Here is a 24,009-nt window from a genome sequence, read left to right as displayed (position 1 = left end):
TGTGGCGAGGTGGCGATGGGAATGAATAAAGGCAGAAAGTATGAATTATGTACATGTGTATATATGTATATGTCTGTGTGTGTACATATATGTGTACATTGAGATGTATAGGTATGTATATTTGCGTGTGTGGACGTATATGTATATACATGCGTATGTGGGTGGGTTGGGCCATTCTTTCGTCTGTTCCTTGCACTACCTCGCTAACGCGGGAGACAGCGACAAAGCAAAATGAATAAATAAACAAAGATAATAACCAATAACCAATTTACACAGCCACAACTTTCCCAAGGAAAACGTTGAGATAGTGTTAGTGCTACACAGTCTCTTGTTGACATATCTTGCCAGGCATTGATGCTTTCTCGTTTTTTTTTTTTGTTTTTTTTGTATTAGCTCAAACCTAACTTGTTGTTTCTACCATGTATCAACACCTTTATTCCACGTCTCCATTGCTTCTGAAAATGTGCACAGTTTCATTTTGAATATACTCTGGTTTTATTTTATGAATTTATCATATTAACTGATTTCCTTGTATAAAACTAGCTTGTTTGATGAGACATTCAACTTCAGTACACACACAAATTGCTGTAAATTCCACCTTTGGCTTTGGAACTTGATTCAGATGCTTTTGATATATTCAAAACAGGATTTCCTCCCATTTGTTTGTCAACCCCAATAATGATGCTTCACTGCAGGTAACAGTTTCTGGAACACTTTTGGTATGATTATAGACATAAAACTGGAAATGTTGGACTTAAGTATTTTTTTGGAAGAGGATGTAGTAGGATACCCCCAGTAGTAATACATTTGTAATATACTTGCTATTTACAAAAGGAGTATGTTGAAATATAGGTATTATACAAATGATATTTCAGCTCATGTTACTGTTTTTTCTCTCTTTAAGGATGCCTGGGCATTATGATAAAGGCGACTATGACTCTAGGGTTAGTGGTGGCGGCAGCAGTCGCTACAGGTAAGCTCCTCCTCCATGACATATTTTTCACACCCATCATCATCAGACACTATATTACTGATAGATTAATTCAAAAGTATTAGCAGTTTGGGCATGATTACTGTAACTTAGGATATAGCATAAAGCAGAACTAGTGCCTCTGTATTTGTAAATGTTAACCCACAGGGGTCGAGGACGAGGTCGTGGCAATTACAACTGGGGAAGCAGAGGTAGCAGCAGTGGAGGTGGAAGAGGTTACAGCCGTGGAGGGAGCAGTTACAGTAGTGGCAGATATCGTGGTGGGGGAGGGCATGGATCATCTGGGAGTTACAGAGATAGTGGTAGCCATGACAGGTAAGAGTTTTTGTATAATTGTGTGGCACAATAGATGCTTTCTGTTTACATTGTTGCTCATTGTCTTTGTGTATCATGATATATACTGCATGGCTTCCTGTTAGATGTTTTTATTAGATGACATCCTGTGGCTAAGGAGATGAGAAATATTTATCATGGGTGTAAGGCATATGTATGAATAGGAAGAGAGGGAAGTGAATGGTTCCTGGTTCCAAGTTACTGTTGATCTTTGGCAATGGTGTGAGATGTCACCATGGCCCTTTAATTTTTTATGGATGAGGTGGTAAGGCAGAGGGGCTAGTATACAATCTGTTGGGGAGGAGATTGCCTGGGAAGTGTGAGTTGTTTGCTTATTATACACCATTGATGGCAGATTCAAGTGAGAAACTGCAGAAATTGGTGACTGAGTTTGGACGAGTGTGTGAAGGGAGTAAGTTAAAGAGTAGATATGAGTAAAGCAGTCTTTAGCAGGGTTGAGGGACAGGTTATTGGGGGTGTGAGTTCGAATGGAGAGTGATTAGAGGAAGTGAAGTGTTTTAGATATCTGAGAGTTGACTTGTCATTGAATGGAATTAGGAGCAGAAGTGAGTCATGGTGGGTGAGGGGGGGGCGAAGACTCTGGGAACAGTGAAGAATATTTGGAAAGAGATGTTGTTATCGTGGAGGGCAAAACGGGTCTGTCTTTACTTAATGCTCCTGTTTTATGTTCCCACCTACAACTTTTATCAGTTGCTCCTACCAATTTGCTAAAAGGCAGGGCTAGTGCAGTGCTCACTATAGAAAAATTTAGAATTATGAAGAATGAGTTGTGATAGTTAAGTGGTCAAGTGTTATGTGTGACAGGGAAAGATTTTATGTTTGTGGACAGAATGCCAGCAGTCCATGTGTGGGTGAGACAGAAAGAAAAGAAAGCTACTTGGGTCAAAGTGCAACTTGACAACCATTATAGTTCTGGTTCATTGCACAGCCAGTTAAACACATTTCCTCGATAACAGTTTTTCAGTACAGCAGTTGTCATATGTTTAATAATCATTTGATTTTGTAAGATATGGTATTTTTTGATAATTGGGCATGTTCAGATTTGTAGTGCAGGCATCTGAGGAATTTGTAATATTTCTAAAGTATGTTTTATTAAAGTTGTTACGACAAAATTACAGGTACAGTGATTCCCGAAGGTCAAGCACTCAGATGGTGAACCCATGGGAAGCTGGCATGGGACCTAGAGATGCAGGTAGCAGTAGTAATTATGGGTCTCACATGCCATCGTCTGCTTCCGTATCAGTATCTAGTGGAGGAGGCACATCTGACCTAATTGATTCTCTTAACCAGCTGAGCTACATGGGAAATGACAGGTCAAAGCTTGCACTGAACATCCTGAATGCCGTGTTGTCCTCAGTAAGTTATTTAACTTGCTTTAATCTTTTTGAGATAATTAAGTTGTTGCTTTTGATATGAAAAACTGCCAATGAAATATAAAACAGGTTTAGGTTGAATTTCTCTCAGTGCCTCCTTCAGCAACATTTCAAACACTTCCTTCATTTTACCTTCCTGATATTTAATTTGGAAGTTTAAATCATTTACCTCTCTCTCCCTTTACTGTATATATATTTTCCCATCTTTCCTGTTTGATATCATTGTTGAAAATAACAGAATTATTGTTAAACATCATACTAATGCCTCATCTTTTATGCATCCAATTATGTTGCATCCAGGTTTTCAGTATGGAGATAAGATTTTCTAACATTGTCATCAACATATGCATTATGTCATTTTTTTGGGGACACTTAATGATAGTAACTAAGAAAAGAGAATCTTGGATAAAATGGAAGAAATTGTTGTACAGATACAACTCCTTCACTTTCTCTGATGTCTTATACTTGCCTTACAACTGCAACTCTAGTGAATAGGTCTCAGTGTTGCATCTTAATGAAACTCTTTTACCAGCTCTACATTTTTTATTTGCTCTGACTTACAAAGGCTTTACTATTTTGTGTGTAAAGTGCAATCTTGATGACAAAAGTTTGTTAACCATTTGAGTGTAGCATAAAGTTTAGAAATAGCTGAGTGAATTAAAAATATGTCCATGTTTATAGTTGTTATATATAGTTTTCTTGCTAAAAAATGGATGTATAGTTATTAGTTCTATACAAATTACACAAAATTAGATTTTTTTTTATTATATTATTATACTTTGTCGCCGTCTCCCGCGTTTGCGAGGTAGCGCAAGGAAACAGACGAAAGAAATGGCCCAACCCCCCCCCCATACACATGTATATACATACATCCACACACGCAAATATACATACCTACACAGCTTTCCATGGTTTACCCCAGTCGCTTCACATGCCTTGATTCAATCCACTGACAGCACGTCAACCCCGGTATACCACATCGCTCCAATTCACTCTATTCCTTGCCCTCCTTTCACCCTCCTGCATATCCAGGCCCCGATCACACAAAATCTTTTTCACTCCATCTTTCCACCTCCAATTTGGTCTCCCTCTTCTCCTCGTTCCCTCCACCTCCGACACATATATCCTCTTGGTCAATCTTTCCTCACTCATTCTCTCCATGTGCCCAAACCACTTCAAAACACCCTCTTCTGCTCTCTCAACCACGCTCTTTTTATTTCCACACATCTCTCTTACCCTTACGTTACTCACTCGATCAAACCACCTCACACCACACATTGTCCTCAAACATCTCATTTCCAGCACATCCATCCTCCTGCGCACAACTCTATCCATAGCCCACGCCTCGCAACCATACAACATTGTTGGAACCACTATTCCTTCAAACATACCCATTTTTGCTTTCCGAGATAATGTTCTCGACTTCCACACATTCTTCAAGGCCCCCAGAATTTTCGCCCCCTCCCCCACCCTATGATCCACTTCCACTTCCATGGTTCCATCCGCTGCCAGATCCACTCCCAGATATCTAAAACACTTCACTTCCTCCAGTTTTTCTCCATTCAAACTCACCTCCCAATTGACTTGACCCTCAACCCTACTGTACCTAATAACCTTGCTCTTATTCACATTTACTCTTAACTTTCTTCTTCCACACACTTTACCAAACTCAGTCACCAGCTTCTGCAGTTTCTCACATGAATCAGCCACCAGCGCTGTATCATCAGCGAACAACAACTGACTCACTTCCCAAGCTCTCTCATCCCCAACAGACTTCATACTTGCCCCTCTTTCCAAAACTCTTGCATTTACCTCCCTAACAACCCCATCCATAAACAAATTAAACAACCATGGAGACATCACACACCCCTGCCGCAAACCTACATTCACTGAGAACCAATCACTTTCCTCTCTTCCTACACGTACACATGCCTTACATCCTCGATAAAAACTTTTCACTGCTTCTAACAACTTGCCTCCCACACCATATATTCTTAATACCTTCCACAGAGCATCTCTATCAACTCTATCATATGCCTTCTCCAGATCCATAAATGCTACATACAAATCCATTTGCTTTTCTAAGTATTTCTCACATACATTCTTCAAAGCAAACACCTGATCCACACATCCTCTACCACTTCTGAAACCACACTGCTCTTCCCCAATCTGATGCTCTGTACATGCCTTCACCCTCTCAATCAACACCCTCTCATATAATTTACCAGGAATACTCAACAAACTTATACCTCTGTAATTTGAGCACTCACTCTTATCCCCTTTAGATTTAATCAATATATATTCCTCTCAAAGTTGTTTTGATATCTTTTTGTACAGATGGCTGAATTTACTTATTCTTCTCTTCTTGTGGATAATGAAAACTTAGCTGAAATATGTAAATCTTCTTATTTCACCATTCCATTTAGCCTTAGCAACATCTCCAGTACCCAGTTAATGTGAATTGAGTTATTTACAAAATTATGGGGATAGGGGAGAAAGAATACTTCCCACGTATTCCCTGCGTGTCGTAGAAGGCGACTAAAAGGGGAGGGAGCGGGGGGCTGGAAATCCTCCCCTCTTGTTTTTTTTGTTTTTTTTTTAATTTTCCAAAAGAAGGAACAGAGAAGGGGGCCAGGTGAGGATATTCCCTCAGAGGCCCAGTCCTCTGTTCTTAACGCTACCTTGCTAATGCGGGAAATGGCAAATAGTTTGAAAGAAAGAAAGAAAGAAGCTTATAAAGAATAAAGTAAGGGATTATGCTTTGTAGGCTAGTAAAGTATGCATGAATTTGAATTTCTTTGTAGCTGAAAAACTGAAAGAGAACATTACATCAGGGTTCTTATGTCAGGGACAGAGTCTGCAAAAATCTTTGCCTCCCCATGCATTTTCAAAGATGTCATATTTACATTTTAGTATTTTGCTTTCTCTCTTTGGCCATGATTGCAATCCGCAGATGTCTTGGCATGGAATTAGCAAGCTTCCTAAAGTAATCTAGGACCATGTTTTGGATTCAAAGGGTCTTGATTTGAATGAGATGAGGCACTAATGAGTTGTTGCAGAAAGTAACTAGTCCACCTAGAAATCTCATGCCTACTACATTTTCTTGCTTTCAGTTTTTCCTCCTTAGAAAGGTAGGAGCCAACCATCTTGAACCACAGGTGGAAGAAATACAGTCCCTAGAAGCAGAGTTCCCAAAATGAATTTTCATCCAGGAAGAGTAAAGAAAGAATATCCTTCCTCAAAGTAGATTAGGGTAGGTTGCTGGTGCTTACATTGTTAGAAACACTAGTCTCAGCAACCAGTTGTATGATGACCACCCTTGTACCACATGAAACCTTGTACATGTATCATTAAAAATATATGGGGATGGACGATGTTTTTTTGTGGCTGCTGTAAGGTGACGAGTCATATAATCAGAGAATGTACCTTGTTCTCTTATCAAAATTTTTTATACTCCCGTATGAACTTTATTATCCCTGGGGATAGGGGATGAAGAATACTTCCCACGTATTCCCTGCGTGTCGTAGAAGGCGACTAAAAGGGGAGGGAGCAGGAGGCTGGAAATCCTCCCCTCTCGTTTTTTTTTTTTTTTTCTTTTTTTAATTTTCCAAAAGAAGGAACAGAGGGGGGCCAGGTGAGGATATTCCACAAAGGCCCAGTCCTCTGTTCTTAATGCTACCTCGCTAATGCGGGAAATGGCGGATAGTTTAAAAGAAAAGAAAGAAAAAGATGTACTTTATAGTAGGAGGAAGAGGAGAGAAGTAAGGATTTTTCCACGAGCTTAGTTGTCTCTTACTAGTGCTCCCTTGATGACACATGAAACAGCGAAAGGGTGTTTAGATAGGAATATACACGAGGAGTATGTAACTGAAAACTTTTCAGTAATGATAATTTTGGTAGAGAGATTTTGCTTATATTAAGAGTGACTTGTACCTTTGCAGGATTCATCAGTGAGTGAAAGCCGTGATGGTTGGGACAATGGGCCTCCTGCAAGGAAAATCAGGCGTGTGGACTGGGTAAATACTGCCAAGTTTTTGTTGAATATAACCGCCAGAGATTTGTACTCCTACAATGGTATCTTGTAAGATGGTTGTTAGACTTGTGTATTGGAAGTGAAGAATTAGATGTTTGTTAAGGGCATTTATTTCATGTTTTGACATTTTTCTTAAGATTCCTTTCTATATTTGTTGTTAAATTGTTAGTCAGGTGTGCTTGGTGTTCAGAAGATTGGTATGTACAAATTGTTGAAGGATTTCTGGATTTTAAGACCAAGGTTTCACTCTTCCATGGTGTAAAGTGATGATAATTTGTTACGTTGAGTGTGTGCTGGCAGTGTTTTGCAGCTGTGCACCAAAAAATTGAATGATATACATGAACAATAAGTTGGTTTGTGCAAGGACATACTTTGGTGAGCACTGGAATTCACAGAATTAAGTATTGATTTACTGTAAAGGTTTTTTTTGAGTAAGATATAGGATATAGATAGCACAGAATTATTTAGATTTCTTGAAACACTGAATGCAGTTTGTTCCATATTACCAGGTTTAGCCTTTTATTTCTAAATTATGTTAGAGTGCAAGTCTGGTCTGCATATCCTTATGCTTTATCCAGTTTTTTGGTACTTACACAGGGTTGTATTATCTTTTTGGTCAATATCCTTTTATATGATTTCCACATAAAATTGTTAAGCACCTTTTGCTATAATGGTTGCCATATTTTATTGAGGTTCCTCTGTGAAATGTCATTCTGGGACTGAAATATTGTTAGTGATAGCATGCTTTATGGTGAAATACCTCTAAATGCTTTAGAATATGAGTAGTTCATCTGCAGTCTTAACATTCAGCATTTGCTCAAAGGAAAGTTTACAATGTTTTTGTCTCATTCGCAAAATTACACCTATGTCCATAGGCTCAAAAAGTGACGTGGGGATGTGTGAAAGGAATTGAGTGCTAATAATGTTGAGATGTGCTGGAATGTTGGTTGCTTTTTTATGATGAATGTTTTGGTCAAATTTTTCTTTGGGCAGTGATGTGACATATGAACCAGTCTTGTAAAAGGTGAGCCATCATCCTAACCTATTTAACATAATGACCAAAAATATTTAGATGAGACAGACCATTTTTCTTTCAGGGCCTCGGTGTCTTGTGATTGGTACACAAAGATTGGCATTATCCATATATCTCCTGATGAGCATTTGCACATGTTAGCAACATGAAGCATTCACAGTAGGCCTGGAGTGCTGGTTCCTTTGCCACATTCCTCATCAAGTGTGTCTTGTTGATTGTCTTTAAGTACATGCATGTCTTCTGTACCAAAAGGTCTAATCTAGTGAAGTCTTCCTCCTTTCATTACCTTGCATATATTTTGCATCAGTTTGGAGGTTATCTACTGCCACAGGTTGGCCTGAGGCTGAACTGCAGTATTGTTTTACCAGGCTCCTAAAGGTGAATGACCTATGTAACCACTTCATCCTGGTTGGCTTGGTACACAGTATAGATGCATATCCTGGGCCTCATTTCTCCTCAGTTTTTCCCATATAGATGTTCAATGTTGTTGGGAGCTTGTTAAACAATCTTGGCACTAGATGTTTTAAGTGTTGTCACATATGTTCCACTTGTAGACATGGTCATTCATGCCTGTCAGGGCTAGTTATTAGTAAGCTGGGAAAGGTGCCTTTGAAGATATTCCTAATTGTGAATCCAATAGCTTCAGGATTTGAGTCCAGATATTACAGTCTCACTGTTTGTAGTCATTCCCAATAGTTAAGATCCTTGAGAGTATCGATGAAGACTGAAATATTTTTGCACATTTTGTAATTGTGTTGTTTTGCCTACTCTGAAATATGATTGTGGTTCATAGCAGTATTCTGTTTGATAGTGTTAGTGTCGTAGATATCTTAGGTATCGTAGATATCATCTTGTTTTCCCGAAGGTCTGTGGAGCCTAGCTCACAGTTTTCTTTGGAAGAGACAGCTGTAACTCTTTTGTCTTTGTCAGAGACAGTAAGATATTGTTATGTTAGGTCTTTCAAATTCTTTCAGGATATGATGGTTTCTCTGTATGGTATTCGTTGCTTCATCTCCCCAACAGTAGAACATTTCCATTAAAAAGGCCTATTATATTCAATAGCCGACAAGGAAACTTTTTTGTCTTATTGTAATTTCTTAGTGTGGTCTTTTGATGATTGTTCCATGCTGTATTTATTCAGGTATCACCTGAAAAAATTGTGCCTTATGTATGAAATTGTGCCTTTGTTTGAATCAATGTTAGAGTTGAGAAAGAGAAACAGTAAGAACACACATGAAGTTGCTCTAGATCTGACTCAGGTTTATACCATAGAGCAGTAGTTCCCAACCTGGGTTACATGTACCCCCAGGGATACATTTGCACTTTTCAAGGGGTAATTAGTGGCATGAGAGTGTAACCATGGTGTGCACTGCTGTGCAGTGTACACCATGAGTAATGTAGAACAAAAGTAATGTAGAACACCCTTATTACAGATCAGTATAGAATCCTCATAGAGGCTCTTACTTCCTATGTCATTAAAGGTGACTAAGATTGGAGGGAGTGGGGGAGATGGATATTCTTCCCTCCAGTTTTAACTTTTACCAAAGAAGGAACAAAGAAGGGGGCCAAATGAGGATTTTCCCTCTGAGGATCAGTCCTCTGTTCGTAATGCTACCTCGCTAACGTGGGAAATGTCAAATATGTATGAAAAAAATTGATAGTTTTATATATTTTTATCCTTAACTTTTTGGGGTACATGGGAATTTGTGAGAATGCCCAAGGGGTACGTACAGAAGAACAAAAAGGTTGGGAACCCCTGCCTTAGAGCCATTGGAAATAGTCTGATTTACTGCAATGTGGGTGGTGTGATTTGTTAGTCAATAATTGTATATTTACCTTCCAACTTCTCTAGTTATTCACAAATGTTGTGAGCTGTGATACTGTGGTCAGAGACTTCTGCTAAGTTTCTGGATATCACACCAAAAGGTGATTTACTCTCCAACTCCTTGATTTTTATGATGGCGATGCTTGTGGTTGATAGTTTACTGTATTGTTTTGTTTCCATCCTTGTTGTCAGTTTCAAACTCACTGGGATTGAGCTGGAGTTCAGGCTTTTTTCAGAGGATTTTTCACTGATGGAAGATGTTCAGGAGAAAATATGAGGAAGGTGATGCAAGATGTGTTTACAAGTAAGTAACCCATAACCACCATTAGCTTAATGATTCAGTTAACAGCTGCATGACATCATCAAAACCATCAAACACTCTCCTTGAATCCTCTGTCTCACCAGCATAGTCATCAATTTTATTATACTTGATCAAAGTTTCCCATGTCAGTGAGTTAGTGCCAAGAAACAGACGAAGAAAGAGCCATCCATTTATACACATATATACATACATGCCCATACAGGTTCATATACATACATATACATATCAACATATACACATATACATACTCATATACAGCCATACACATATATACACATGTGTAAGAAATACTTGGATAAAAAGATGGATTTGTATGTAGCATATATGGATGTGGAGAAAACATATCATAGGGTTAATAGAGATGCTTTGTGTAAGGTCTTAAGAGCATATGGTGTGGGAGGTAAGCTGCTAGAAGCATGTGAACGAGTAGGAAGAGAGGAGAGTGATTGGTTCCCAATGAAGGTCGGTCTGTGGCAGGGGTGTGTGATGTCCCCATGGTATAATTTGTTTATGGATGGGGTGGTTTGGGAGGTAAATGCAAGAGTTTTGGAAAGAGGAGTGAGTATGCAGTCTGTTGGGGATGAGAGGGCCTGGGGAGTGAGTCATTTGTTTCCTGATGATACAGCACTGGTGGCTGATTTGAGTGAGAAACTGCAGAAGTTGGTGACAGAGTTAAGAAAAGTGTGTCAAAGGAGAAAGTTGAAAGTAAATGTGAATAAGAGCAAGGTTATTAGGTTCATTAGTTTGATTGGAGAAAAATTGGAGGAAGTGTAGTGTTTTAGATATCTGGGAGTGGACTTAGCAGCGAATGGAACCAGGGAAGTAGAAGTGAGTCGTTGGGTGGGGCAGGGGTTGAAGGCTCAGGGAGCGATGAAGAGTGTGTGAAAAGAAAAAAGAACGTTATCTTGGAAAGCAAACATGGGTATGTTCGAAGGAATGATAGTTCCAACAATATTATATGGTTGTAAGGCATGGGCTATAGATAGGGTTGTATGGAGGAGGGTAGATGTGTTGGAAATGAAATGTTTGAGGACAGTATGTGTTGAGGTGGTTTGATCAAATAAGTAGTGAAAGGATAGGAGAGATGTGTGGTAATAAAAAGAGTGTGAGGAGAGATGTGTGGTAATAAAAAGAGTGTGGTTTAGAGAGCAGAAGAAGGTGTGTTGAAATGGTTTGAACATACGGAGAGAAAAAGTGAGGAAAGGTTGACAAAGAGGATTAATTGTGTCTGATGTGGAGGAGTAGGAGACCAAATTGGAGGTGGAATGATGGAGTGAAAAATATTTTGAGTGATCAGGGCCTGAACATGCAGGAGGGTGAGAGTCATGCAAGGAATAGAGTGAATTGGAATGATGTAGTATACCGGCATTGATGTACTGTCGCTGGACTGAACCAGGGCATGAGGGGTGGGGTGGCACTGGGAATGGATGACGGTGAACAAGTATGAATAAGTATTTGTATATATGTGTATATGTCTGTGTATGTGTATGAATATATGTATGTGTGTATATGAGTAGATAGGTCTTTCCTTGTTTCCTGGTACTTCCTCACAGATGCAGGAAGTTGTGAACAAATATGATAAATGCATAAATAAACATATCTATCTGTCTCTTTTGCCATGGCAAAAGTTTCTTCATAACTGATGAATTCCACTGCCATTATTCAGCCTTTGGTGCCGTACCCTTAACAGGCGATTGACAGAGTGCAAATCTAGCTCTGTGTTTTCAGAGGCTCTTACATAATGCTCTTACTTGCTTCTTCCTAATGTGTTTCCCCAATGTTCCTATGTACTGTTCGTACCTTCTGTTACCTAATGCTCCCACCTAATGTTCCTACAACTACTGTCAAATGTTTTTACATGATGTACTTGTCTGATGCACCCACCTATATGACTTCTGTCTATTGCTCTTTAACATTTTGCCAGAAGACAGGGCTAGCATGTAGTGATCATTGCAGGAAAATCCAGAATTACGAAGAATGCTTGTTAAGTGTTGTCAAGTGTTTTGTGACAAGGAGAGATTGTATGGTTGGGGACAGAATGCCAGCATTCCCTGTTTAGGTGAGGCAGAAAGAAAATATATTTACCTAGGTCTGATGAGTGAAACTTGACAACCATTCAAGTCTGGCTCACTATGTATTCGTCACTCATTCTCTTGATTCTCAGGCGGGTAGTAACAGAAATATACTTCCCTGGTATGTAGCTGCCTACAGTTATTCTACAGCATATAGTTTAAGTCTATAGATAATTTTCAAAGGAGGCCCAAATTTATAGCTCTGCACGAATAATTTTGATTTGTTTTTTGATAAATTGTAATTCAAAGAAATGCTTGATAACCAATGGGTTTTAGTGCTTTACAAAATCAACAAAATTGGTCTAAAACTAACTTCAATAAGTGGACATGGAAATCCATTCTCATTCCAAAATGATATATAAAAATTTGTTTTGACACTCTCACACTGGGTGCATGATGTTTTATCTAGATGTAGTAGGATGCTAGTGAAAGGATTAAGCTACAGACTTCAGAGTATCTAGGTTAACCAATATGGACACCAGAAATGCTATGTGATGCCCCAGGGAATGATAGCTTAATTGTCCTTGGTCCATGTCTGTCCAGTATTGTTGGCAGATAATGTGTAAGAAGCAGTATGGGGAGACCCTGGACTCCACAAAAACAATTGGAATGCTGCTGCTTAGATTTAGTAGAGTAGCATTTGCTTCAGGTGGCTGATATATGATTAAAGCATCAAATGATGTGCTTGAACAGATCTCTAAGAATGAAATTTTATGCTGGACTTGAGCTGTGGAGATAGAAGATAACACTCATAGTTAGTGTAAATTGTGCAGTCAGAATTGTGTGGAGTTTCCTAGTGATTTAGTCTCAGAATTTCAGAAAATGGTATTTGAAAATTTTTTCTTAGCTGACCACTGTAGTTGAGTCATTTCTTAAATTTCTTGGAGTGTTGTGAGAAGAAGCATGTCAAGTAGTGAATATTGGATTAGTTTTGAACAGAGGATTCTGTAAATTATTGAGTAAAAGGGTTCACATTGAATATGTGCATTATGTGTAGTTACTGACTTGGTGATACCTAGAAATTTTTACATTTGATACCAAATTAGTCAATTCTTAGCCTGGCCATAATAATAGAGTTTGCACAGAAAGGGCCAGATACACTGTAGATAATGTACCACTTCTACAAAAGAGAAGCTGCATATCTAGGTTAAGAATGTCTTAGTTCCATGAGATGTGTGTAGACTACCAATCTACTGTTCATGAAACTTTTCCCAAATCTTAGTTAGGTATGAAGGATATTTAGCCTGTCAAATGACCATGTGGCTTAAGTAGTAATTCAAATAATGTTTCATTTACAGAGCTTTACAGTGATTGTTTTACTAAGAAATGAATTGATGAATGCCTCCCTTTAGTTTGGCTATGTTATAGCTTGATGCTTACACCTTTGTATACAGTTATGTTTCAGGTACAGAAAGTGAGTTTTATATGAACCATTTTCTTTATTTTTGGTTAGTGATGAACTATAGAGACAATATGGCACAACCTTGTACAGCTGAACTCAACTAGTATGGTTGCGACGTCTTAGGATATGCTATTTAATGTAAGCTGAACTGGTGAAATAATACTGGAAGATGATTTTGAGTGTTGGCATGATTTGTAATGAATCAATCTGGATTTGTTACCTTCTTATACATCAGATTGTCTTTGGTTGTAGTTGGCTTGATTTGAATATTAAGGTACTGAATTAGAAGCTGGTTACATGGAGTTGGTGTAAGTACTCACACTTTAGCATTTCTGATGTATCATGTAGTGTTGCTTCTTGTCAGAAGTGATAAATTGGCCTTAACTCTTGTGTGTGTGAATGCAGAAACAAGTTTTTTATTCAATGTATTTTTTAACTTGGAGTTGAGGATGTCATTGATTGGAGACTGATTTCTGTTCTATGTAGAATAGGCTAATGTTCTATATTACATGCATTTGTGATGGTCTTATAGGTACCCTTGATGTTCAAGATGTTTATACCTCTGTTTAAGCCTTCACTTTCTTCCCATCTCTGAAAATAGTTAAAATTTTGCTTTATATTATAGAAGCTATAGGGAAAGAGGAAATGGCGTAGGTGGGAAGAGGGTGATGAAACTGAGTAAGCTTTGAAAATAAGCTTGTATAAGTAGATAACAAAAGAGATTGGGTGAGGAAAGGCATAGGGTGAAAGTAAATGAAATTAGGGAAGGTGTGAGGTATGGAAGGTATTCAGGAAAGCAGTGCTTACATGTATCTGAGAAGTATGTGGTTTATGGAAGGAGGAATGTGACAAGAGTAGTGAGTGGTGGGTAAAGATAAATGATTTATTAGCATTACATGTAGGGAAGTAGTGGGGGTGAAAAGGAGAAGTACAAGAAGCAGCAGTAGGATTTCAAAGGGAAGGTGGAGGGATTGACAAAGATGGCAAAGTAGAGATGGTGAGAGAGTATCAGTAAACTTTAGAGAGAATAAGGAAATGTTTTGGAAGGTGAATTGTTTGATGAGAATGAAAGATTCAATGGGAGCATCATTTAGGGGAGTAGATGTTAAAGTGATGACAGAGGAGGAAGAGTGTTTTTTGAAGGACTGTTGAACGTGTTTGAGCATAGTATGGCATACGTACGATTATAGGATGTTGAGGTATGCAGAGCAAGAACAGTTGCAAATGGTTTGATGGAAACAGAAGTAACGAAAACTGAAAGCCTTTTTTAAGATGGTGTGGCAAAGCAGCTTGAGTGGATGGAATTGGAGTTGTTTTTCTTGAAAAGGGGGGTGACAGTGTTGCTGTCTGGTTAGTCAGGATTTTTAATGTATGTATGGCATAGAGTGAGTTGCTGGGAGACTGGCAGAATATGGTTGTACCTCTCTAATCTGGTGCTCTGCAGCCTGGCACGTTTTGAAATTGCCGCCATTAGTTATTAGTTTTTGGATCTGCAGCACTAAGGTTCCAAAATCTGTTTAAAATGCAGCCAAGCTAATTAACAATCTTGTTGGTTTGTTATATATAGCTGTAATTTAGCCCTTCAGGATGTCATCCTAGAGACCAAGAGGTGCTAATATGCATGAGCATAAATCTATCTATGTTTGAAAACGTGGAGTTATTGAGAAAATTAGATAAAGTAACTTCTGTAAAGACTTTGTGTACTATGAGATCAGATTGTCAACTGTGTATGACTTAGGGGTCAGTTTCTGTTGTCTGGCAATGGTCCCAAGGCTGCTGGATTAAAGAGGTACAACCTTTACCTGTATAGTTTCATTATTTAAGGGCAAGGAAGGCAAGAGTGAATGTTCAAATTATAGGGGTACAAGATTGTTGAGTATATCTGTTAAAATGTATGGAAGGGTGATGATTAAGACCATCAGATTGGAAGGAAGAAAGTAGCTTTATGGGTGATATAGGATGTTTGGGTTTGATTTGAAGAATTGGGCTAAGACATTTTTAGATAAAGAGAAGGATTTGTATAGCATTTATGAATCAGTAGGAAGCATATGTTAGGTTGTTAGTAATACTTTGTGGAAGGTGCTGTGAATATATGGAGTGAAAGGAAAGCTTCTTATGGAAGCACCAAGGAGTGTTTATCAAAAGTAAGGTATGTGTTCATATAGGAAGAGAGAAGGTTGAGTTGTTCCATGTGATAGTGGGTCTGCACCTAAGGTTTGTGGTTTCACCGTAGGTGTTTAATCTGTTTATGAATGGGGTAAGAAGGGGCATAAATGCTAAGATTTTGTAGCAAGGGTTAGGTGTGCAGTCACTTTGGTGGGGCAAGGGGGGAAGGGTGGATTTGGAAGTTGAGAAATTTGCTGCATGCATATGACACAACTCAGGCACATTTGAGTGTGCAACTGTAGAAATTGGTTTATCTGTTGGGGAGAAATGAAGGAATTTAAATGTTGATATGAGTAAGTGAGTTATTGAAGTCTGGGAGAGGTGAGAGAGGTTGGTTTGTGAGTTTGAAAGGGGTGAACCTGGAGTAGGGTGTTTTAGATACCTTGGTGTAGACATAGCAGGAAATGCAATTGTGGGAACTGAAGTGAACTGTAGGATGGGTAAAGGGTCAAAGGTCTTAGGTATGTTGAAGAGTGTTTGTAAAGAAAGGTCTCTGTCTGTGAGGGGAAAGGTGAGTATGGATGTGAGGCATAAGCCCCAGATCATACAGTACCGAAGAGGGTTGGTATATTAGAATGAAGTGTCCAAAGACAATATAGTGAGAGGAGGTTGATCAAGGAGAAAATGATGGAGGAAGAATGAGGTGTGGTCTAAGATGGATACGGTTGAGAGACCTTCAATATGTGTGATGAAATGGTTTGGACATGTGGAGAGGATGAGTGAGGAGAGACTGACGAAGACTGCATATATATTAGAAGTGGAAGGAACAAAGAGCAGGGGCAGATTGATGATGAGATGGAAGATTAGAGTGAAAGATGCTTTGAGTTATCAGGGCCTGAGTGAGCAGGAGGGTGTTATACATGTGTGGATAGAACAAATTAGAGTGATTTGTAATACAGGGAGTGATGTTCTGTCAGCTGAACCAGGGTATATGGAGCAGTCACCAGAGAGGGGTCTTTGGGGCTTGGCTGGGGACATGGGGTTCTGGTTTCAGTGCATTATATGCTGCAGCTAAAAAATGGATTAAGTGAAGCAGTGTTCAAGGTGCTGCCATGCTGACTTGGGAGATAAGGAACAAGTAAGAAAAATCTTGAGTTTTATTGTGTTATAGATTTGATTTTTTTTTTTTTTTTTTAGTGCTACTCCACTGGTGAGAATTGCCTTTTGAATCTAACCATCTGTTAAGAATAAGACACTGGTTGTGTTGAGGAAAAATATTTTGGAAAGTACTTTGAATCCCATTTCTCCACAGAATTAGCCTGATGCTGATAGGGATTCCTCTTTTTGTAATTAGTAATTTGTTCTTTGATTACATTTTCATTGTCTAGAAGCCTGCTAAAAGGTGTGTATCAGGGTACTTAATTGGTTCAATGGAGAGAAAATCCTCTGCTTCAAACACTCAGATTTTTTTATGCATGAACCTTGAAGGAATCAAGTCTTTTTAATTACAGTGTTATATCATCATCTGCCATCTTCTCTTTTTGCTGCAGTCTTCATACATACACACACACACACACATTTACTCTTCCCTTCTCCTTTAAGGAAGAAAGAAATACATTGCTGGAGAGAGAGTTTCTAGTTGTTCTTTGACGAGCCAATTTTTTTACCTTCCGGAAAACTAGGATTGGTACAGCTTTGGTGTGTTCAGTCCATGATCTCAGCCACAATTTGGAAGCCAGTGTTACTGACAAAGAGAAAATTGGTCTGCATGTTACTGAATGAAGTACCACAGCTTGGGAAATGGGTTGTAACACTATGCTGTTCCATTTTTTCTTCATACCATTACCCTTAATGTAAGTATAAGAAAAAGTCATGGTATTGGATGTTTTGTTTGGTGCCAGATGCAAATGAAAATTTCTAAAGGACAACTCTTAATATGAAGAAGTGTATGATAATGTATGTTTACTAATCAGAGAAGGTTGATGTTATTGTACACGTCTTTCTATATCATTTCTCGTAACATGAGTGTGTGTGCTGGCTAATGCATCATGAGACAAAAATTATGAAAAATATTCATATAAGCATGACTTTTGCATGCAGGTCCATCATCATATTATGAAATACAAAAAAAGAGAGAAGGTAGGTTTTTGAGTTTCAGCTGTGGATCATGATGAACTTCAAATGAATGCTTTGAGACATCTGTTCTGCATAGTATTTGACCAGAAGCAGTCCTGAGTACCAGTATGTAGGTACTATGGCCAACCTCAAGAGCACTTAACACCTTATTATGAAATTTCTCTCCAGGTGCAATGCTATGTAAGGATGTACTGAGTGCTAGTTGTAGGCTACTGGCTTTTGAAGTTCGTCAGTGTGTAACTTGAAGAATATTTGACTTCAACTACACACAGATGAGGGGCTGTGCACAGGTGTTGATGGTGTAAGGATCAGCTGTACACCAGCCAGTTACTGGTTGTGGTCTGCCTGTGTTAATCACTCTTAAATTCTTGACTGTCCTACATAGTATGACATTATATTTTGTGCAAGTTCAGAATGGTGGTAAAGCGTGTGAAATACTAATTGTGGGTTATTTTAACCTACTTCCTATGATCACAGTTTAACATCATCAAGACCATATGACATTGTGTGATGAAAGATACAATTTTCTACTCCATATGGAGATGACTTCAGTATTTGCTTGCAAGGGAAGACTATCCACCATATTCCAATGTTTTAATACCCAAGCTTCTATAGGGGATGTTCTTCCAGATTAATAATCATTGGCATCCCAGTATGAAAGTGTTGAAATGCTTTACATTATTATAGTGAGCTTTTTTGCCCGATGGTTTTAGAGTAACCTGGAGGAGTTGTGGTGACTGGCCCACACTTATTATGCTTCTGTGCCACTGGTCCTTGACCCACCCACTGATTACCCACATAGGCTTGCTGAGGTTGGAAATTATACCTCAAGTTAACATGGGAGTTCATCCCTTGGAGAAGCCCTGCTTATAGGGCTGTTTTCGCTGTGGGGTAACTGAGTGGTGAGTGTCTTCCACAGGCTGGAATGCGTCCACCACCTGTGCGCAAGTATCCCCAACGTGATCGTCACTACAGCCCTCGGCGGACCTGGGACCGCCGTGGCCGGGGTGGCCACGCCTATGGTCCCAGCGAACATCATGCTGGGAATGAGTACCAGTTCAGGAAAATGGCAAAGGCCCGGCGGGGTAAGCCCTGGCATGATACCAGGAATAGTAAGGGCCCTGCCAAGGACCAGAAGGTGAAGGATGAGGCAGAAACATCAGATAACCCAGAGAGGGACACTACTGACGCTGACGAAACTGCACACGCAGCTGATCCCAGCCAGAGGTAAGCTGCCTACATTTACCTCTGTTACACCTGTGCGTCACAGGACTTCTGTGAGCGAGACTTGTCTCTCGATTGGTGTGGGAAAATGGCTGGGCTTTTATTTTTTCAGGTTAATTTCGAGTATTAAAGTGAGATGTGCTGTTGGAGCTGCCTTGTAACTTGTCATCAGGTGATATGCTGTACCTGCTGGTGTAAGTCGTGTATCTGTTGGATGTGATAAATTCTAACCCAACTGCTGGTTTCTCATCTGATTTATTAGAATATGAAATGTTTATATTCTAGATCTAGTTGAATGGCCTGAACTAAAACTACATTTTGACAGCTTGTTGGTACTGTGGTTTTATCTAAAGAAGAGTATTGATATGCTTATCATTTATATAATATTGTTAGGGATACTTTGCAAATGATAAGCCACTCCTTGACAATGGAAGGTGTGCATTGGAAGTTAATTGAGGACTTGGAGATTGTAAAAGAATTCTGATTAAGGTTTTAGCGATGGTAGAAAATTGCAAAACATGTTCATTTGACTTGTTTCACTTTTTTCCATATCATCCATTTCTTCCTAATTATTGATACACCCGTGATAGCAAACTTTCCCTGTTTCTTGAACACATCTAGCACTGAGAGTTTATTGATACTATTTTCATTGCCTGTGAGTAATTCTTCAACACATTTAACATGTTCAGTTTTAGCTGAGTATAATGGTGCTTGGTTCGTGATGCAGCACTTTGGCATCTTCAGTCATGGTTGTAACAGAGCTTATGAATTGGATGAGATTATTATTGTAAATCATTGGCTAGGCATTATTTTAGTGGGAGACTGAGAGGGAGGGAATGAAGTAGGTTTTAGGGATCTGTATCAGTTCCTAAAGATGGAGGAGGGTGAAAGGCATGCATGAAATGTAGTGTGTTGGTTCAATGTTGTATGTAATGGATGGTGCCAGTGGGCTGAACCAGGGCACATGAAACTGTCAAGGTAAACCATGGAATAGTCTGTGGGGCTTGTCTGTTGATGGCAGGCTCTGGTTTGGTGCATTTTACATTACATCTGGAGAGTGGATATATGTAGATGATGTCATTTGTCGCTTACTCAACCTAACAAAGGCAGAAGTGACATAAGTAAAAAAGAAGTATTTTGTAGAGAACAGTGTTAGTTAGAAATAGCCAAGGACCAAAATACTAACCAAAGAATAAAGCTAGATTAGATGTGTTATTAAGTCATACCTCTGAGTTTTTCCCTACTAAAGTAATGGTGAGGTTATAATTGGAAACTAGTGGATGAAAGAAATGTAGGTGTGTTGTGGAGTAACAGAGATGGTTCATTCATTCATTCATTCATTCATTATTTTATAGTATGTGTTACTGGTTTTGTGTGGTTGTTTCCAATATGTAATCCTCTTTGGTTAGGTTACTTTTGTAGTGATTATTCTAATAGCCAGTCTGAGGATATTAATGCACACTGATGCAAAATTAAATTGTGTAAGTATTCTTGATAATAATGATGGAAAGTTCTGTATGGCCTGGATGTGGATAGGGAGCTGTGGTTTCGGTGCATTACACATAACAGCTAAAGACTGTGTGAACGAATGTGGCCTCTTTTGTCTGTTTTCCTGACACTACATTGTTGAAGCAGGGGGTAGTGATGGTGTTTCTTGTAGGACGGGGTAGTGCCAGGAATGGATGAAGGCAAGCAAGTATGAATATGTACATGGGTATATATGTATATGTTATGTATATGTGGGTATTAAGAATACATGGTGTGGGAGGTAAGTTGTTAGAAGCAGTGAAAAGTTTTTATCGAGTATGTAAGGTATGTGTACGTGTAGGAAGAGAGGAGAGTGATTGGTTCCCAGTAAATGTTGCTTTGCAGCAGGGGTGCATGATGTCTCTATGGTTGTTTGATTTGTTTATGGATGGGGTTGTTAGGTAGATGAATGCAAGAGTTTTGGAAAGGGGGCAAGTATGTAGTCTGTTGTGGATGAGAGAGCTTGGGAAGTGAGTCAGTTGTTGTTCGCTGATGATATAGCGCGCTAGTGGCTGATTTGGGTAAGAAACTGCAAAAGCTGGTGACTGAGTTTGGTAAAGTGTGTGAAAGAAGAAAGCTGAGTGTAAGAGCAAGATTATTAGGTACAGTAGGATTGAGGGACAAGTCAGTTGGGAGGTAAGTTTGAATGGAGAAAAACTGAAGGAAGTGAAGTGTTTTAGATATCTGGGAGTGGATTTGGCAGTGGATGGAACCATGGAAGTGGAAGTGAATCATAGGTTGGGGGAGGAGGCGAAAGTTCTGGAAGCGTTGAAAAATGTGTGAAAGTCGAGAACGTTATCTCGGAAAACAAAAATGGGAATGTTTTAAGGAATAGTGGTTCCAACAATGTTATATGGTTGGTGGCGTGGACTATAGATAGAGTTGTGTGGAGAAGGGTTGATGTGGTGGAAATGAGATGTTTGAGGACAATATGTGGTGTGAGGAGGTTTGATCGAGTAAGTAATGAAAGGGTAAGAGAGATGTGTGGTAATAAAAAGAGTGTGATTGAGAGAGCAGAAGAGGGTGTTTTAAAATGGTTTGGTCACATGGAGAGAATGAGTGAGGAAAGATTGACAAAGAGGATATATGTGTCGGAGGTGGAGGGAATGATAAGAAGTGGGAGACTAAATTGGAGGTGGAAAGATGGAGTGAAAAAGATTTTGAGTGAACAGGGCCTAAACATGCAGGAGGGTGAAAGGTGTGCAAAGAATAGAGTGAATTGGAACGATGTGGTATACCGGGGTCGACGTGCTGTCAATGGATTGAACCAGGTCATGTGAAGCGTCTGGGGTAAACCATTGAAAGTGCTGTATTCCTTGCCCTCCTTTCACCCTCCTGCATGTTCAGGCCCCGATCACACAAAATCTTTATCACTCCATCTTTCCACCTCCAATTTGGTCTCCCACTTCTCGTTCCCTCCACCTCCGACACATATATCCTCTTGGTCAATCTTTCCTCACTCATTCTCTCCATGTGCCCAAACCATTTCAAAACACCCTCTTCTGCTCTCTCAACCATGCTCTTTTTATTTCCACACATCTCTCTTACCCTTACGTTACTTACTCGATCAAACCACCTCACACCACACATTGTCCTCAGACATCTCATTTCCAGCACATCCATCCTCCTGCGCACAACTCTATCCATAGCCCATGCCTCACAACCATACAACATTGTTGGAACCACTATTCCTTCAAACATACCCATTTTTGCTTTCCGAGATAATGTTCTCGACTTCCACACATTCTTCAAGGCTCCCAGGATTTTCGCCCCCTCCCCCACCCTATGATTCACTTCCGCTTCCATGGTTCCATCCGCTGCCAGATCCACTCCCAGATATCTAAAACACTTTACTCCCTCCAGTTTTTCTCCATTCAAACTTACCTCCCAATTGACTTGACCCTCAACCCTACTTGCTCTTATTCACATTTACTCTTAACTTTCTTCTTTCACACACTTTACCAAACTCAGTCACCAGCTTCTGCAGTTTCTCACATGAATCAGCCACCAGCGCTGTATCATCAGCGAACAACAACTGACTCACTTCCCAAGCTCTCTCATCCCCAACAGACTTCATACTTGCCCCTCTTTCCAAAACTCTTGCATTCACCTCCCTAACAACCCCATCCATAAACAAATTAAACAACCATGGAGACATCACACACCCCTGCCGCAAACCTTCATTCACTGAGAACCAATCACTTTCCTCTCTTCCTACACGTACAGGTGCCTTACATCCTCGATAAAAACTTTTCACTGCTTCTAACAACTTGCCTCCCACACCATATATTCTTAATACCTTCCACAGAGCATCTTTATCAACTCTATCATATGCCCTCTCCAGATCCATAAATGCTACATACAAATCCACTTGCTTTTCTAAGTATTTCTCACATACATTCTTCAAAGCAAACACCTGATCCACACATCCTCTACCACTTCTGAAACCACACTGCTCTTCCCCAATCTGATGCTCTGTACATGCCTTCACCCTCTCAATCAATACCCTCCCTTATTATTTACCAGGAATACTCAACAAACTTATACCTCTGTAATTTGAGCACTCACTCTTATCCCCTTTGCCTTTGTACAATGGCACTATGCACGCATTCCGCCAATCCTCAGGCACCTCACCATGAGTCATACATACATTAAATAACCTTACCAACCAGTCAACAATAGTCACCCCCTTTTTTAATAGATATATAGATGTATCATATTGTGGTGCCTGGATGTGGATAGGGAGCTTTGGTTTTGGTGCATTAAACATGACAGTTAGAGACTTGTGAATGAATGTGGCCTTTTTTGTCAGTTTTCTTGGTGCTACCTTGCTGAAGCAAGGGTAGCAATGATGTTTCCTGTGGGGTGGGGAATGTATTGAAGGCAAGCAAGTATGAATATGTACATGTGTATTTATGTATATGTTGATATGTATGTATATTTATATGTGCATGTATGGGCATTTATGTATGTGTGTGTTTATGAGTGGATGGGCCATTCTTCATCTGTTTTCTGGTACTACCTTGCTGATGCGGGAAATAGTGATTGAGTATAAAAAAGATGATATATATATGTATTTCATACATATTCACCCTTTCTCATGTTAGGAAGGTAGCATTAAAAACAGAGGACTGAGCTTGAGAGGGAAAATCCTCACTTGGACCCCTTCCCTCTTTTGGAAAAGCAAAAAACTGGAGGGAGACAGCAAAAAAGCAAAATGAATAAATAGATAAAATGAATATATATATATGAGTGGATGGTCTGTTCTTTGTCTGTTTTCTGGCGATACCTTGCTGATGTGGGAAATGGTGATCAAGTATGATAAAACAAGATAGATATATTCTTAATAGATATATAGATGTATCATATTGTGGTGCCTGGATGTGGATAGGGAGCTTTGGTTTTGGTGCATTAAACATGACAGACTTAATGTGAATGAATGTGGCCTTTTTTGTCAGTTTTCTTGGTGCTCCCTTGCTGAAGCAGGGGTAGCAGTGCTGTTTCCTGTGGGGTGGGGAATGTATTGAAGGCAAGCAAGTATGAATATGTACATATGTATTTATGTATATGTTGATATGTATATGTATTTATATGTGCATGTATGGGCATTT

General features: G+C 39.4%; 1 protein-coding gene across 1 annotated transcript in view; it reads left to right on the top strand.

The window, feature by feature from the left end:
• The window catches only part of LOC139748309 (uncharacterized), a 69,727-nt gene that overhangs the window by 1,648 nt on the left and 44,070 nt on the right, over nt 1-24,009 (top strand). Inside the window, exons 2-6 of the mRNA XM_071661319.1 lie at nt 905-973; nt 1,139-1,306; nt 2,464-2,701; nt 6,660-6,734; nt 18,567-18,874. Coding sequence (XP_071517420.1) covers nt 906-973; nt 1,139-1,306; nt 2,464-2,701; nt 6,660-6,734; nt 18,567-18,874 — 857 coding nt within the window. The 5' untranslated portion in view covers nt 905. The remainder of the gene's footprint in view (nt 1-904; nt 974-1,138; nt 1,307-2,463; nt 2,702-6,659; nt 6,735-18,566; nt 18,875-24,009) is intronic.

This window comes from Panulirus ornatus, chromosome 73 (assembly GCF_036320965.1).
Source record: "Panulirus ornatus isolate Po-2019 chromosome 73, ASM3632096v1, whole genome shotgun sequence".
In the NCBI taxonomy this organism is placed as follows: domain Eukaryota; kingdom Metazoa; phylum Arthropoda; class Malacostraca; order Decapoda; family Palinuridae; genus Panulirus; species Panulirus ornatus.
The sequence above is the reverse complement of the archived record's forward strand: the minus strand, read 5'-3'. Positions and strand labels throughout refer to the sequence as shown.